Source organism: Diachasmimorpha longicaudata, chromosome 10 (assembly GCF_034640455.1).
Source record: "Diachasmimorpha longicaudata isolate KC_UGA_2023 chromosome 10, iyDiaLong2, whole genome shotgun sequence".
NCBI classification, from domain to species: Eukaryota; Metazoa; Arthropoda; class Insecta; order Hymenoptera; family Braconidae; genus Diachasmimorpha; species Diachasmimorpha longicaudata.
The window spans coordinates 3113207-3124928 of NC_087234.1; the positions used below are offsets into that span (position 1 = coordinate 3113207).

At 38.1% G+C, this 11722-nt stretch overlaps 3 protein-coding genes and 1 long non-coding RNA gene across 5 annotated transcripts; 1 reads left to right on the forward strand and 3 right to left on the reverse strand.

Annotated features, from left to right (window-relative positions):
• Window positions 1-425: 425 nt before the first annotated feature.
• Window positions 426-3793, reverse strand: Tango9 (Transport and Golgi organization 9). Of its 2 annotated transcripts, XM_064129781.1 has the most exons (8): window positions 3653-3740; window positions 3262-3431; window positions 3082-3175; window positions 2599-2746; window positions 1767-2117; window positions 1201-1444; window positions 886-1040; window positions 426-750 (listed from the first exon to the last, which is right to left on the reverse strand). In XM_064129781.1, the coding sequence occupies exons 3-8, from the start codon at window positions 3156-3158 to the stop codon at window positions 571-573; spliced, it is 1155 nt and encodes a 384-aa protein (XP_063985851.1). In that variant the 5' UTR covers window positions 3159-3175; window positions 3262-3431; window positions 3653-3740; the 3' UTR covers window positions 426-570. The 2 variants fall into 2 exon arrangements, with proteins under 2 accessions (XP_063985851.1, XP_063985850.1); XM_064129780.1 differs by lacking the exon at window positions 3262-3431 and having other exon boundaries at window positions 3653-3793.
• Window positions 3794-3838: 45 nt separating this feature from the next.
• LOC135166999 (uncharacterized) lies at window positions 3839-5490 on the forward strand. Its single transcript, XR_010299782.1, has 2 exons — window positions 3839-3921; window positions 4256-5490. It is a non-coding gene; the product is annotated as an uncharacterized LOC135166999 (long non-coding RNA).
• LOC135166985 (uncharacterized) lies at window positions 3972-6136 on the reverse strand. Its single transcript, XM_064129782.1, has 3 exons — window positions 5633-6136; window positions 4972-5149; window positions 3972-4628 (listed from the first exon to the last, which is right to left on the reverse strand). Exons 1-3 carry the CDS (start codon window positions 6134-6136, stop codon window positions 4198-4200), a joined length of 1113 nt encoding a protein of 370 aa, XP_063985852.1. The 3' UTR covers window positions 3972-4197.
• Window positions 6137-6241: 105 nt separating this feature from the next.
• On the reverse strand, window positions 6242-11583 carry LOC135166967 (mitogen-activated protein kinase kinase kinase 7-like). Its single transcript, XM_064129753.1, has 9 exons — window positions 11068-11583; window positions 10444-10669; window positions 10022-10139; window positions 9468-9797; window positions 9247-9359; window positions 8851-9185; window positions 8666-8744; window positions 6897-7150; window positions 6242-6795 (listed from the first exon to the last, which is right to left on the reverse strand). The coding sequence occupies exons 1-9, from the start codon at window positions 11260-11262 to the stop codon at window positions 6631-6633; spliced, it is 1815 nt and encodes a 604-aa protein (XP_063985823.1). The 5' UTR covers window positions 11263-11583; the 3' UTR covers window positions 6242-6630.
• Window positions 11584-11722: the final 139 nt, after the last annotated feature.

Below are 11722 nucleotides of genomic sequence, written 5' to 3' on the forward strand. Positions count from 1 at the left end.
TTAACGAAAACAATAAATCCGTTCGCAGAAGTCATTTAGTTATTATCAGAGTGAATGAACATCGTTATAAATTTGAAGCACAAAAAAACTTGAAGTATTGGATTTTTAACCGCATGCGCAGATGCACATGCGGTCAGCGAGATTTTTGAGATTTTGGTAAATTCCCTCTGGCAAGCTGTCAAACTAATTCATTGCCGAATGGTTCATTTACTTACTTACGTTTGTTGAAAGACAGAAACAAATTCGTTTAAAGGATCATTTTTAATCGGTGTCGTAGTACCTCGCGTTTTAAAAATTTGCATAAAAGTACGAAAATCCCCTAAAGAAGAAGAAAAATATTTCTAGTGTGATGACAAGAAAATTGTCTTGTTTTTTAGGCGAGCACTTTTTAAAATTCGAGATTATGGAGGGACATAATTGTTTAAAAAAAAAAAATACTCTTCCCAGTGGGAATTTCTTTCTCGATTGTCTTCATTCCTGAGCTTTCGAGCCAAGAAAATTCTGCATCACAGAATTTTTTCGTATTTCTTAGGTATAAGGACTCCATTCGGGAAGGTCTGACGAGTGGGATTATCGATGCTCCTCGGAGACTGACTCGTCCACTGCGTTTATTATTTGGGCTCTGTCGCGAGTCGGCAGCTGAGGGGGCTGGTGACGTCCGAATTTACAGAGAATTTTTCTGCATAATTGGGGCACCACTACGTTGTTGTAGGAACCCATACCGATGAGGAGAACTGAGAAGCCAATTAGCTGGAAGTATTTGAAATATTTTTGAAATTGAGAACAATAATTTGAGCGCAATAAATTTGTTTATCTGACGAGAAATTATCACTGTCAACAATTACTCGGAATCTAGTGATATAAATAATGATTGTGATAAGTCACCTGGAGGTAATGGAATTTCTGCCATCGAAACACGAGAGAGAATCCCCAAATAACGATAGTTCTGACACTGTCAAGTATCATTCTCGTTGTTGCACTCATCTCTTTCGTCACACTGATTCCAGCGAAATTGAAAAATGCAATGCTCAATGTAATTCCTACAGAAGGTCAGAAAATAGAAATAAAAATGAATAAATAAATGAATCGAACTGTAGATAAAGGAAAACGTTGTTTGAGAACAATTTACAAATGAAGACAGGATTATCTAAAAATTGTTAAAATGTTCTCATAAAAAACAGTCCTCTCGGAATATCTCACCGACGATAGCCATAAGTAATCTTCCACTGTTCCCTATCTGAATGAAAGCGTCGATGGGCGCTTCCAAAGTGCCCTGAGAGTTATCAGCAAATGGTGGATATGCGTGAATATAATTCAGTGGAATCATAGCTAAACATATTCCAATGAAGCCGAATATTCCCTCCCATCCGACAGCTTGGAGGGGTGGGATATCCTGACCAGCCACGAATTTCTCCTCCACGACCATTTGAACTGACGTTATCACCTGAAATGCAGAATTTATCATGAATTGGGGGCATTAAAGCTCTGATTGGAAATCTCGGGAGGATTACGATAACGGGGGCGCCAACTTTGGGAAATTTACATCGACGTGTTTTTACTGCAAATAAACGAAAAGAAAATATTTTGAAAATACTTCAGGATTTTTTAAATATTAAAAAATTAAAATTTAAGATTTTTTAAATAGTCAAAAATCCTGAGGTATTTTTGAAATGTTCTTCAAATTTCTCGTTATCAGAAATCCAAACTTGGCACTCCAGTTACAGCTAAAGAATATTGTCTAATATATAAAATGATTTTTTCCCTACTTGTGCACAAATAATCAATAAATCCCCGGTGAGAATAGAGTTCATTCCCCCAGAGCTTTCGTCGTTCATTAAAAGATCACTCATTCCCACAAGTGCCAATCCCACAATAACCAATCCAATGCCGCTCCACTCTCTTCCCCCCAATCTTCTACCCAAAAATCCCATTGACAAGAATCCAGTGAACACAATGACTGAGCCCCTGAGCATCTGAAAGCTGCTGGCGTACGTTAAATTCAGGCCAACGTACATTATGGAGGTTCCAATCATGTCACAAGCCGCCGGAATCAGGAGTATGAAGGGATTGAAGTTTTTGTTGCCTTTTGTGAGGGCACTTGTCTCTATTGAGTTATCCTGTGAATGAAATTTAATTTAAATTTAATTTTCAATTCATTAGGATCTCAGTGACTATTTTATTGTCTTCGTCATTGTCTTATATTAATTAATTAATTGAATCTTTATTTGCGCTCAACGGATTAATATATCACTGTTGGAATTCCACTGATCTTATCATCAGTGGATTGATTACTGAATCAATTCACCTGTGGAGCAGTTTCGGATAAATATCTCTGAATTCATAACAGATAACGAAATCATTCTAGTAATTTTTTACACAATTTTTTTTCTCTCATCTCTGTTGTCTTCAAAGATATTCTCGGAAAGCTAATCAACTTGGAAATAAAAATTACTCGCTCTGGTAAAAAAACCATTCAATTAATCATCCCCCAGAGATAATTTTTATAATGAGAGAAAATATTCAACTGTGACTGAGTGTTTGAGATTGATACTCTCGTGACTTCGGTAATTTGTCATTAATTTAGAATAATTGTCTTACATTTTTCCGCTTGTAATAGAGATAAGCAATCTTGAACGTCAACAAACACAACATTTCACCCAGAAACATAAAGGAAGACTGCATAAAGGGGTGATTAAAATGTCTTGGCTGTCCATCCTTACCAGGAACAATTTGTTTATCTGCATATCTGCATAAAAATTGCGATAGATTAGTTTATGAATAAATCCTTAAAGAATATCATTAATTCCCAATTGCAATTTTCGTCAACTGTGACTTTTTTGGAATTAACTATTATTATTTTTCATTATAAATAATTCTAAGGCTGAATTAGGAGATCGAAAAAAATTCTTAATATCAAGTTTTTATTTCTGACAAATTAATTCTCCCGTAAAATCCGATTAAATCACATTCTTCTTTATTTACAATGACAGAGATGGAATTTTTGTGATAACTAATTAGTTTCAATCGTTTCAAAAAAATTCAGAGATTACGAGAGACCATCGAAACTACTGATAAACTTACTTGACTGAGAGAGTATTGAATGACCCTGTGACAACCATCAGCAGGGCCAAGAGTTTCTGATAATTCGTCCAAGCCATTGTAGATCGATTTCAGACTGCAACAAAAATTTGTCAGAAAAATGGCAAATCAGGGATTATATTCTCGATAATGTGTGATTATCAGGCAAAACAAAGACTGCACATCAAATAAGAGGGCGATAAATTGTTCTCCAGCTCTTGTTGCACCAAACAAAGAAAAAAACAATGAAATATTTTCTTTCCCAACGAAGCACGAACAAAAATATCTTCGTCACAGTTTTCCGATAAAAAATATGGTCTGCACATCTCCACTCGCTTCACCTCATGCATTCCCTGGAGAACAAAACTTTCAACCTCAAAGTTGGAATTTATATTTTACTGGTCATAAATAGAATGCAGAGAATTTAGAGATGATGAATAATGAGGAGCAGTCGGAGTGATGACAGTTCGAGACCCGGTGATAACTATGATTTTATTGGATTTACAATTAAAAACCATTCGGGATTATTCAGTCGGAGTCAATGACACATATGCAAAAGAAAAGATTAACTCACTCAGTGATTCATGCTTGGATGTTGACACTTTATTGCAAACTGTGGATTGCTCATTAATCAAGTTTCAGATAGCCTCAATCTTCTCCTTCCTTATGGTTATGCTTTAAACCCTCCTGGTGGTAGGCGTAGGCACCACGTTCTCACGATTCCTTTGTGTACTGACGGCTGATACGATCCCCATGCAGTTTTCACTCCATATCGACAGAGAATCGTTGATAGTTCAATAATTTATTCGTCTGATTGGTTAGTGGAAAATGTGGGGCACAGAGGTAACTATTTATGCTACATTTTTAATTATTTATTCATAAAAAAAATGAGAAAATAACGACACATTTCAAGTTGAGTACAAACGATAGATTTAGTTCATTTTTCGTAAAGGAATCACCTGTCGGTTATCTACACACGAATACAATTTTCTCTAGGGTACAAAAATCATTATTTTTCATGGCTCCAAATTCAGAGCATCTTATTGTCTCAGTATTCAATCCATTCAAATGCAAATTGCTCATTTATTAGAAAAAAAACTATATAATGAACGACTTATTCTAATCTACGAGGTGTCGGCCCCAGTTCTCATTCCAAAACGTATCAAAACTGTTGTAGAAGATCTGGAATTTGTCGGTATCATCTTCATCGCTCTCTGATCCCAAATACTCATCCACGAATAATGGATCTATGGACAGCTTCAGGGAATGTCCGGAGGATTCTGTGTACTTCCTCGCACTCAGTACAGTCGCGTTTTTCGTGACTAAAACACAATTTTCGATTCGAAGCTCCCTGATGTCAGATGCATAACTGAAGAAGTTTCGAAATCCTTGATCAGTTATGGAGATACAGGCACGACAGAACAGACCCTTCAGCTGTGTCATTTCACTCAAGTGAAGATCAGTAAATTCTCTTGCCTGAATTACGAAGACTTGGAGTCTTGGTAACTGCTGGATGGACAGTAACGAGGTCGGAGTCAGCTTCATCGAGACTGGAGGAACGAAAAATCATGTTAGGGAGAACAAAAGCTAACAGTGCTGAGAAATATTTGTGTCCTACAAATTTGAAGGACTTCAAATCTTATAAAAAATCAGGGAAGATGGGGGTGGAGGCTCCACCATCTCGAGAGTCCCTCAGGACTAGTATTGAAACAGGATCACAGCAGGAAAATTATTTTCATTGTTAACATTTAATTGTTTTCAAGTAAAGAAACAAAAATACTCCATTGCCACACACAGGATCGATGGACAAATTACAGGGGATTTTTACTTCTAACGACTCAAAATATCGAACATGGCGCAGTTTTTTAAATCTCGAGGTCTTCTGAATCTTACCGAGATTTAAATATTTCAGGTTGCAGTTGTTGCTGAGGAGTGCTTCAACCCCAAATTCCGTTGCATGGCATTTTATTAACGTCAGTTCCTCTAAATTCCTCACGTAATCCAGCTGATGGTCAGCGAGACTCGCCCACTGGAGTGTGAGGGCTCGTAAATTTGAAAATTTCGAGAGAACCTACAACTCATTAAAAATGATTTTTATCAACAAAAAATGTAGCTCGTCTGCAGGGAAATTCAACATTCTGGACTCCAAGGGGATGAAACTAAACAATTGCGAGTGATTGCAATGAGTCACGACTGACGACTTTGCACGTGTCTCCCTCAATTAAAATCTTATCTGTGTCTACCCAGATGGCTCCTTACATAATCCCTCAATTGTTTATATTTCAACACTGATGAGAATATGGAACACATTCTAATACGAAACAGACATTGGTCAGGCCCAAGAGTCTGATATTTCGTGAGGAGTGAATTAAGAACTTCTGCAAATAAAAAATAATAATTTTATTCAAAAAACAGCTCAAGATCGTCGTCATCTGTTCTTCTGAAATTCCTAAAGGAAAAAATTCCTATGGATATTCCTTAGGGTGAGAAAAATGTCCACAAGAAGTATAAAATTTAGGGATTCGTCTGTTATCTTTATAAAAAAACAACTCACGATCATCCCCGGAATGAAATGCGGTGAATCGAATCGAAGTTGAATTTCTTCCAATCTATCAGGCAGATGTTTGGTGAAGTTCATATTAAAATTCGTCAGACCGTTGCAATTCAAATTCAGATAACGTAAATTCTGATTCCTCTGGAGTATTCTGCTGAGATAGGGCAGCATCCCCTCAACATCATCGAAGACAAAGACACATTGGAGTCTTTTGAGACGAGTGCAGTATTTTTTTACCGCCCTGAGGTAGTCCTGACTCTTCGACTTTTCCATGTGCAGCTTCAAGTGAGTTAAGTGTCCTGCCCGGATAAGGATCACCCTCCATGTATCGATTTGCCAATCTTTCGCGTCAATCGAGGTAATTGTCGACCAACAACGACGTCCATTGTCCCTCCACCGTTTGCACACCAGTTCCAGGGTGAATTTGTCTCTGATGGAGGTGACACGATCGAATATTTCACGCAAACACGTGTCGGGAAGAATTCTCATTGGGGAATTGTCCATTTTTAGTTGGTTTATTCCACACTTGTTGCACCTCACGTCCACTCACGTTCGTGACTTGTAGTTGAGTGTTAAGGAACAGTTATTATTAGCACGAGGCGGGGAGATTCAGATTCATTGACAATCTAGGTTTAATTAACGCAATAGAAATTATGACGGAAGACTACGATGTATTTTCTTTTTTAAGAGCTATTCGACCGCCATTTTTCCCAGTTTAATTATGAATTTAATACTATTGAAGAAAAAAGTTTGTTGACAGCTTATGGAAATTCTTTGAATCTCGATTTTATCATTATGCGATTTTTATTGACAAAATAAATGACTTTCCGTCTTAAACTAATTCTTAACCGGTATCATTACAATTATAAATTACAAGTTCATGATTTTTATGAATTTTCAGAATGATTTGTTCCTCAAAGTGCGAATGAATTATGGGATTGCTTATAAATAATGATGTTTTTACAATCGTAATGGTCACATGATGATGTCAATCGAACTCAGGAGATTCTCGATGGCTCCTGCCGGGGTATGAAGACCCAGCCGTCGTTACCAGGAACTGCTGGGTTCGATGAGCCGGTCGGCGGCGTCGGGGTGACCCTCCCTTGACCCTTCATCAACTCCAGCTGACGTTTCAAGTTCCTGTAGAGTTTCACCAATGACTCCTGGAAGAATATATTTTTTCTTTGAGTAAAAATTCATTTGGCAGCGGAATTTTTTTGGGAAATATCAGTTGTACAAATCGGTCCATGATACTCTCTGTTACCTTCTCGTCCTCGAGTTTTCTGAGCTCCTGCTGATCCTTTAGGGCATCAGGACTTAAATTCTTCAGCATGTCACTCCTGTACTGCCCCACAAGGGCTATTTCAGTCTGAATTTTCAGGTACTCCTGGGCCAGGAGCTTGTGCTCATCGAATATCTCTTTTGATATTTGACAACTGTTGTCCGGGGTTAAGGGTCGTAGCTCCGTGTCCAGGACCCGGTACACATCCTCCAGGTCATCTGCGCTTGTACTGCTCTCTAGTTTCATTGAAACAACGGAGAAAATATATTTTTTATCTTAATGAAATCAAATTAATTAAAGACCGGTATTTTATTCGTGAGTTAGAATTTATCAATTAAAAACATTTGATAATTTAGACAACTAACTCAACAATAGCCAGAATTTCTCCAAATACTCGGTATCTCCTGATGAGTATCTGCTGACACTGGCCTCCCTCCTCTGAATCACCGTTCTCGTATTGTAGTGCGACATAATTTAATTATTTCAATCACTCACATCCATTTTACGGTTAAAAACCCTTGACAATTTCAATTTCCTCAGTCGCAATCGTTAATTCATCGCTTTAATCCATTACAAATTCATTTTTTTCGATTTGAAAGGAAAAAAAACTATTTTATTAGGGGTAGAAGCAAAATAGTTCAGCCCCAACGGTCAGAAATCTCGATATTTCCTTCTGGATAAATTTTAAGAGAATATTTTGAAATTTTTTTTCACGATTTTGCTACGAATAAAAATTACCGCAGTGATTGCGATGTGAAAATGACTCCCGCACGAATACTATTGGACTCTCCTCTTAAACACAACAAACCCACAGCTATAACTGGGAGGCTGACTCAGCCACACCTGCTGTCGGGGAGGCAAAATCTTTTCCCCCCCTCCATTCCCAGGAAAATTCGCAGTACCAAGGGGAGATGATTCGGTAATAATAAAAGTTCACCTCCAATGAGAAATTAATTTCTCCGATTTATCGAATTCAAGTGCTTAAACCGTGAAGAAAAAAATTAGCGATTATATTCGATGATATCTCGGTAACTGTTGATTTTACGAAAAAAAGTCATAAGACATTTTTTATAGGGAATTCAATTTGTCATAAAAAAAGTCTTCACGAACTTTCTTCTAAAGCTGCTTGTTTCGCAGTTATTCACATAAATCGGTTTGGCATTTGTTCAGTCCGTCAGATTGACGAATTAATCTCAACAACAAACGAGATTATTCTCATTTTCTTTTGTTGACAGATTGAAACGATGACTCGCGGGACCTCTGGCATCGTTGTCTGGCTGGGACTGTCCGAGTTTTGCCCGTGAGTCAGAGTTTCAAATCGCAGAAGCTTTTTTCTTGTACTCAAAATAAATTTTACTCCACCCCAAAAGACCATTGGGAGGGGAATTACAGGCTTTCGTTCCGTCGATCACGTAAGCTCGAGGGATATACATGGTAACGCGTTGATAATACCGAGATCATTATTCTTTATTGATATCCCACGTGGAGAGATTACTTTTTTAGGGACTGAACGATTTTTTGCGATCGACTTCTGGAGGAAATACACTGAATGCAACTCAGGGAGTTTATTTTCACGTTTTTAATTCGGGCACGTGGTTATTTCTACGTTGCTATGACTCATTAGTCATTGTTGCAGTAGACTGAGCTCCACATCACGGGAGAAAATTAATCTTTGATTATCTTGTTTCACATAAAATTATGAAGTTTGAAGGAAAATTATTAGCCTGAGCTTGACAATCTCACTCACTCACCGGGTACTTTCTCGGGATTTTTCTTCGTTTTCAGTCCCATTTTATCGAATCCTGCCATGTTCTGCAGCTCCCAGGAGCCCTGAGATGAATTAATTCATTTTAAAATCATTGAAATGTGGAGGATTTATTGTCAAAAAAATGTATTTTAATGAAAATGAAATTGAAGAATAATAATAAATCATTACTGGATCACAATCGATGTGAAGGGGTTGGAAGCCCTGCCCCTCCATTCTGGAGAGCCCCCCAGACCGGACTGGAGCCACTGGAGGTCGTGATGTCACTCGAACAGTGGAGCCCTCCATCTCCTCGTCATTTGCAAAGACCCTTGGTGACTCCTGAAAATCAGAACTATAGGCTTCCCCTTTCCCTGGTCCATTTTTCAAACCACCCTCGAGGGTCTCATGAACATTATCATCCCCAGGAACACTTGCGTCCCTGTCCAATTGACTCGATTCGTTCCACGTCATATCTATCGTGTCGTCTTCGTTGGACATGTCCTCCCCGAGTTCCTCGCTCATACCTAGAAACATTAATTAATGATTGAGTTTATTTTCTCGATTTCTCTTTATTTTTATTATTACTTGGCATGTACTCCACTGGCTCCAACTCGCCGCTGACGAATTCTGACAAGTGTGTCATTACTGTGACTATTTCCTCCATCCCAGGGCGACCCTCAGGATTTTTCTGCCAGCACCTGAAATTTTACGGATTCAATTACGAGTTTGATCTTCGTAACGGTTGATTTTTAAAGAAAATGTCATAAGACTTCAAATGCCGTAAGACTTGAAAATAATTAAAGAACCTCGTCATTAAGTCCTCAATGGGCTTGGGACAACCCTCGATGAGTGGTGGTCTCTGTCCTATGTGCACTGCCCACATGATCCTGTAGGCAGAGCCTCCAATGTCATCGAAAGGCTTTCGCCTCGTCAATACTTCCCACAGGATAACTCCCCAACTGAATATGTCACACTTTTCAGTGTATTTCGAGCCCTCGAACACTTCAGGGGCCATCCATGCGGCTGAGCCCTTGTTGTTGGTCATATAAGTGTTCAGGTCACAGGCAGTACCAAAGTCACAGATCTTTAGGGTTCGACCACCCAGGATTAAGAGTAGATTCGGTGGTTTCAGGTCTCTGAAACATTAATGACATGAAATAAATTTAGCAGTTGATTAATTTCAATGTTTAGGATTAGAGGAGTTTTGTTGGGAAGTCATACACTTTAGAAAGACCTAAAAAAATCAGGTACATTCTGGGGTGGGTGTGGTGATCCCACGAATTGAAAAAAATGAATTGTGAGAGATTACGATCCTTTTGGGGAGTTTGAAAATTATTTACTATTCTTAGTTAATTATTACCTGTGAATCAGTGGCTTTGGCTTCATACTGTGGAGGTACTGAACTCCCTTTGCACACTGGAGGGCCCAACTTATGGCATGACCTGCGGTGTAATGTGGCTTGGGCTCGCAATGAAGGACTACAAGCAAAAATCCAAAATTAACAGACGAATTCGATGAACAGAAAAATTCTTCAACAGTTTTCGGGAATATGTCAGAAACGGTTGGGTTTGGGAGGAAAGAAGTGCAGACATTTATTTTTGGGAATTAAATCGTATGCAAAAAATATCGTATAAGATTTTCCTCCAGACCCAATAGTTTCCGAGCTATTCACGAAATCCTCGGAAGACTAATCTGGATGTCATCGCTATCCTGAATTTTTCGGCAACGATAAATTGAATTTTCAAATATGAAGAAGTGGTTTGTTGGTAAAAATCAAATAACCATTGTAGAGAGATCCCCCCTCAGCATATTCCATGACGAGACAGACTGGATCCGTGGTGCAGGCTCCGTAGAGCCTCACGATGTTCGGGTGTGAGACCCTGGATAACTGTCGCACTTCTACAGCAAATGCCCTGCGTTCTCCCTCTGTATTTATGTGCTTCACAGCGACATACCTCCCCCGCCATTTGGCCTTGTAGACGACCCCGAAGGAGCCTTTACCAACAACCTAAATAATTAAAAAATATTACAACAGAATTTGGTAAAATTTCGGAAATTGTTGACCAGTTCTTAAGTCAAAGTCTTGACAATTGCGTGATTATGTTGGGAATGAGTGGGTTTACGTAAATGTATCAAGAAACATTTTTTTTTGACAATAGAATTCCCAACAAATTGTTTCTTTGACATTTCCTCGTGAATCCAACAGTTCTGGAGATATTCGCTCATATTTCCATAGACATTTTCCCTTCACGACTTATTTAAATGCTAGAAGTCTGTGAGCTGAGGTAAATAAATGGTCATAGGAGTTGAAAACCATTTGATATAATTAGGCAGAATTGGCAATGACAATGTCAAGCGAAATTTATTAAAGAAAAGCGAAACTCTCGAGGAAAACAAGATTCTAACCTCTTCCGTCTGTATCTCCTTGAAATTAATCTCCTCGACGAACTGTTGTGACTTCTGTCTCATTAACAATTGATTCTGTTCCCTCAACAATTGTGACATTTCCGAATCTCCAATGGCATCTGTCAATTGCACCTGATGTCTGTCTCCATCAATCGCTCCCTCCTCCCGCTCAACAACAATATTTTCACTCGACATAATCCAGAAAACTCACTGTCACAACAATTTTCAATCAACTCATTTATTCCTTCACGTCACATTATTGAATTGTTATTCATCACATTTATTTATCTTCTGTTTCCACTTTTTCTCGATAATATCCACCGAACAGAACAGAACTAGGAGGTTATCTTCACTTCAATTTAACTGAATAAAATATCAGATTTGAGAAATTCTCATAGATTAATTGAACTAGGTTATGAGTATTTGCGTTAAAAATTCGGAGGAAACAGTTTATTTATGTTTTTTGATGAATCCACGATTATTTTTAGCTTTTTTGTGGAGAATTTCAAAAGCTACTGTAATTGTCTGCCGCCATTTTTTTTTAAATCGGTCGCTCTCGAGACGTTTTTACAAAGCAGTTCCTTTTTTTTATAAAAAACCTTATAATTTTTTCATCGGTAATTCTTCAATAACTTTGATTCAAAAGTTATAAATA